General features: G+C 46.0%; 1 protein-coding gene across 1 annotated transcript; it reads left to right on the top strand.

Moving 5' to 3' along the window:
• The first annotated feature begins 1231 nt into the window (after positions 1 to 1231).
• On the top strand, positions 1232 to 4454 carry LOC132026262 (T-cell surface glycoprotein CD1a-like). The gene is made up of 6 exons (XM_059414178.1): positions 1232 to 1421; positions 1925 to 2191; positions 2884 to 3162; positions 3360 to 3638; positions 3952 to 4042; positions 4186 to 4454. The coding sequence occupies exons 1-6, from the start codon at positions 1361 to 1363 to the stop codon at positions 4229 to 4231; spliced, it is 1023 nt and encodes a 340-aa protein (XP_059270161.1). The 5' UTR covers positions 1232 to 1360; the 3' UTR covers positions 4232 to 4454.
• Positions 4455 to 5195: the final 741 nt, after the last annotated feature.

The raw sequence follows: 5195 nt of genomic DNA, 5'->3' as shown, positions 1-5195 counted from the left end.
GGAAACAGGTGAACAGGATTAAAATTACACTTATGTTCATGAGTACTAAGTCCTGTATAGAATTGTTAAATCACTATATTGTACACCAGAAACTAATTAACATGGTATGTTAATTACAGTGGAATTAAAAAAAAAATGAAAAACTAACTCAGTGCACCAAAAGGTATAGTTCTTGGTATATGTGTTTTACTTCCCAAGTAGACTAAAACTCCTTGCATAAGGTGATTGCACTGTGAACACTGTATTTTCATGAGTGCAGCACCGTGCGTGGATCCAGGCAGGCGATAAGTGACTGTTTGGTGAGTCAATATGTATTAATGTAAGTTAGACAGAGGGCATATTTTTCAGATGTTTCAATGTCCTGTGGTTTCTGTGATCATAGTGGCTCTTCCCTAAGAATTATCGCAGATTGGTGGTTGCTGAGACTGTTAGACTTGCAATCATGGGGGTATCTGGACAAACAAGTAGAGCAATTGTTAAAAAGAAATCCATTTGCCTAAACGGCACCTGGGGCAAGGCCAAGTCCTCCAAAACTGCTGAATCCCTAACCTAACTACAGTTCCCATCTCTCTCAGAAATGTTCACCTGTCAATGAATTCTCTGGTCAGCATCAGTGAGGTACTCTGTCCCATGTGTCCTCTCCATCCCCAAGGAGAGGAAGTCATCTACACGGTAAGCCCCTTCCCTGCTCTCCCAGTTAAGGGAAGGTGACCTTCCCTAAAGGGAAGCTCTTCTGTCTCTTTTGACAACTTCCCTCCTACAAAACCTGCCATTTACAACAGTCCTCAAACCTCCCCTCTATCTGCCAGATGGGATGCTGCCTAACTCTTGAATCACTAATAAAACCAAACAGATTTTTACATTTACTTGGTTGATTTAGTTTCTTCACACAAGCAATGAGAAGTCAAAGATATGAATGAACTGTGCTGAGGGTGCGACGCAGGGTGGTGTCACAAGGGCAGGAGGGAAAGAATGATAGGACCCAGGGTGGGATTCTGGGAGCCATGTGTTTTCATCGATTACTGTCTGGATGAGAAGGCAAGGTGCAAGATGTAGGGTCATTTTCAAGCCACATAGGACTTATTCTGTAGCAACTGAACTAGGGGACAGGGAGAAGGATGGCAGCTGGTGACAGGGAGAAGCTAGAAGCCAGAGAGGAGGGTCAGATCAAGAGAGGAAGTGAGATCTGAGTAGGAGTCCAGGCTTGAGGGAGGAGCACATTAGCATGTCACAGAGACGCAGGGAAGGCTGGTGTGTGGTGAAGGAAGTCAGAAGAAAAGGGCTGTGTGTGGGGTAGGTTTGTTAGAACAAACACCAAAGACCAACTTTGTAAGAGAGAGAAAGAACATCTGCAAGTACAATGCTGTTCCTGCAACTTGTGTTGTTAGTGGTTCTCCTCCCAGATGGTGACAGTGAAGATGGTGAGAACTCTGACCCTGCTCAATGGGTGCAATTTTGTACGTGTGAGTGAGTGAGTGTGTGTGTGTGTCCATGTGTTTGTGTACATTTGATTATGTGTGTATATGCTTAGGAGCCTAAGTGCATCCTCTGTGTGTGTTTGTGGGTGTACACGTGGAGGTGTGTCTCTGTATATCTCTTCTCATAGATGTGCACGTGTGTGCATATGTATAATCTCCGTGTGTGGGTGTGTGTACATATGTACATTTGTGTCATTCTCTATGTGCAGTCATACTCGGGGTCAAGAGTATCAGCCCGGTGCATCTGAGCATCTCTGACCTCAGGGACCCATCCTCTTCTGAAGGATAAGTATGTAGCTCAGTGCTCTGGGGCAGAACCTGCTTTCCTGAGACAATTATGGCTTCCCAGTCCTCAGACCTTGGTTCCTCTCCCTGGCACCTTCTTCTCCATTCTTTCTCTTTCCCAATGCTCTCCTACTCCTCCCTATTCCATTCTTTTGATACAGCCTTCCAGGAGCTGGTATCTTTCCGAATTATCCTGACCACATCATTTTACAACCATTCCTGGACACAAAATCAAGGTTCAGCATGGCTGGATGAGCTGCAGACTCATGCCTGGGACAACAAGACCGGTGCTTTCATCTACCTGCAGCCATGGTCCCAGGGCAAGTTCAGCAATCAGGAACTGAAAGAAATGGAAAAAATATTCTACAGATACTCCATTATAACTATTTCAACATGCCGTAACCATATCAGCGATTGGTGGCTTGAATGTGAGTTCAGATCCCTCTGGGTGGGATGGAGGTGACAGACACTCGTGTCTCCTTGAGTTCCTTTTTCCTGTGGGAAATGAACTCCACTCGCTTCTGAACCTTACCTCTCTCTGCCATAAAATGGAATCACATCCATCTGGGCGTAGAATCCAGATCCTGATCTTTGAAAATCTTCATGTCTTCTGCTACTTCCCACGCCTCTCATTGACTGTCAGCTGTGCTCTCCTGTCTCCCATGTGTGTCTCCCATGACCACCCCTTTCCCTGGCATCCAACAAAGCACACTAGCTCCTTCACTCTGTGACTGACTCCTTGAACCGTGCTTTTCTCTCCATTCAGTCAGATCAGCAATGCCTTTCTGTGTGTTTCCTATACCCACTACACTCCCTTCATCCTAGGGTGTTTTTTACCCTAGCTCTCCCGCTGAAGCCTTCCCTATTCTAGACCCATCGCATTTATGTCTCTCCTCCAATGTTTGTTCCTTCCTCAAACATTCACCTCTCTCTCCGCCTCCAGCAACCACCATTTCTCCACTGTCTGAGCCACTCCTCAAACAAATCTTTCTCTATAGTCCCTTGATTTCCTATAATCCCCTAAATTTCTCCCTCTACTTCTTCCCTCCATGAATTCCATTCATCTCATTTTCCGTCTTTTACTGTCCCTGTTTTGTAACCCACAGTCTCTCTTCCCTAGATCCCTTTCAGGTTCAGACAGTAATGAGCTGTGATTCTCACTTTGGAGAAACATCCGTATGCCTCCTGAAGATTGCTTATCAAGGAACAGACCACTTGAGTTTCCAGAACACCTCATGGTGGCCATCTCCAAAAGGAGGAAGAAGGGCTCAACAGGTCTGTAGACTATTCAATCAGAACCATGTTAGCAATGAAATAACAAAGAAGCTTCTCAGTGACACCTGCCCCCGGCTCCTGTTGGGTCTCCTGAATGCAGGGAAGACATATCTCCAGCGACAAGGTCAGTACTGCTCCCTCCCTCTATGAATTCTCTACTCTGCACTCATACATTTGCACCATTTCCTCAAATTCAGGGTGAGAAGTCAAGAGGGAGAAGGGAGAGTGGTGAAAGTTTTCTAGAGGTAGAGCGATGTGTCTCTCTGAAATGATGTGAAGCTTTACACTCTCAGTCTATGAATACCTGTCCTCTCCCTGCAGTGAAGCCAGAAGCCTGGCTGTCCACTGGCCCCAGTCCCGGTCCTGGCCGTCTCCTGCTGGTGTGCCACGTTTCCGGCTTCTACCCAAAGCCTGTGTGGGTGATGTGGATGCGGGACAAGCAGGAGCAACAGGGCACCCAGCGAGGCGACATCCTGCCCCATGCTGATGGGACGTGGTATCTTCAGGTGTCCTTGGATGTGAAACTCAAGGAGGCAGCTGGCCTGTCATGTAGAGTGAGACACAGCAGTCTAGGGGGCCAGGACATGGTCCTTTACTGGGGTGAGAAAGAGCTGGGGCCCAGATGGGACAAGGGCAGGTAGGGCTAAAGCAGAGCAGGGGAGCCTTGTGAAAAACTTGGGAATCTAAGGACACCAGAACAAAAATGACAAGAAATGGAAGAGCTGAGGGTCAAGATCCTGCAGATGTGGGTCGTGTGGAGGGTTTGGTGAAGGGTCCATCTCTGAGGAGGGATGGGAGAAGAGAGAGGAAGGGTGGCTGGTGAGGTAGAAGATGAAAAGAGCTAAGAGGATGAAGGAGGTACACTTCGATCTGGTTTCATGGAAATGATGCCTTCTCGTCACCATATCCACAGAGCATCCCCACTCCACGGGCTTGATATTCCTGGCCGTGATAGTGCCCCTGGTGCTTCTGGCAGGTCTGCTGTTGTGGCTCTGGAAGTGCTGGTAAGTCTCTGGAGCCACCTTATTGCTCTTTCCCATGTGTCTTCCCAACTTTAGTCGATTTTCACCCCTCCTAGTCCCAGTGCCCTTCCCCCTAGCAGTCCTCACCTCCAGGTGCAGAATGATTCCTCTTCTGTTCCTTGCAGGAAAACACACTGGAGACCGCAGTGCACTGGCCTCCCTTTGGAGTGACCTCCCAGCAGCCCAGGAGCCAGAGTCTACCTAAATCCAGCATAGCGGTGATGTCCTTGCAATTGTCCATGTGCAACTTTAGTCTTTCATTTTTTTTTTTTCTTAATGATCAGTTGTCAGTATATCCTAAACATAATTTAGTGACGTTCATTGTTGGGGCCTGATTCTGGAACTTTAAAATTCAAAATTTAACTCTGGATAGAATAAAGTCCAAGAAACTCCATGGGGCATCAGGCATTAAATATCAGTTCCTCCAGAACTCTCCCTGATTTACCACGGGAAGAGAAGTCCCTGCTAAGTGAGAGTTCTCACAACTTATTCCTATTCCTGAACCTTAGCCCTTTTTGTTCCTACTTGGGTTCCTTTTGCCCTTCTAATGGTTAGGTCTTTTGAGAGCAAAGTCCATGTCATTCATATATATATATATATATATATATATATATATATATATATATATATATTCTTTTTTTCCCTCTCCTTGGTAAGGTGTCTCACTTGCAATGGAATATGTGCTCAATAAAAACTGTGTTCAATTTTTGTCAAATTTATAGGCTCTCTTCTTCTTTTTCTTCTTGATGTTTGTCATGGTTGAGATGTTTGGTGCTCTCCTTGTTAAAAGTCCTCTCATTCGGCTGAGGGACTTCACACCCTCACAGCTCCTTGTTCCGTCTCTGACATCGTGAGGAGAAACAGTTTTACCTGTGGCCATCCAGTTGTTTACTATAGACACATATTGGAGTGGACCTATTGCTCCAAGTATTCTAAATAAAAAGTGGAAGGCAGGGTTCAGGGCCTTAATGTTTCTAGTGCTCAGGGACAACAGCAGAGTTGTCACCTTAGGGCTTCTTAGAAATATAGGGTCTTGGTCTTAGCTGAGACCCACAGAATCACTTTGCATTTTAGCAAAATCAGCAAGGCATTCTCAGGTAAATAAAATATGAGAGGCACTGATACAGGTGAGGCC

This window comes from Mustela nigripes, chromosome 10 (assembly GCF_022355385.1).
Source record: "Mustela nigripes isolate SB6536 chromosome 10, MUSNIG.SB6536, whole genome shotgun sequence".
NCBI classification, from domain to species: Eukaryota; Metazoa; Chordata; class Mammalia; order Carnivora; family Mustelidae; genus Mustela; species Mustela nigripes.
The sequence above is the reverse complement of the archived record's forward strand: the minus strand, read 5'-3'. Positions and strand labels throughout refer to the sequence as shown.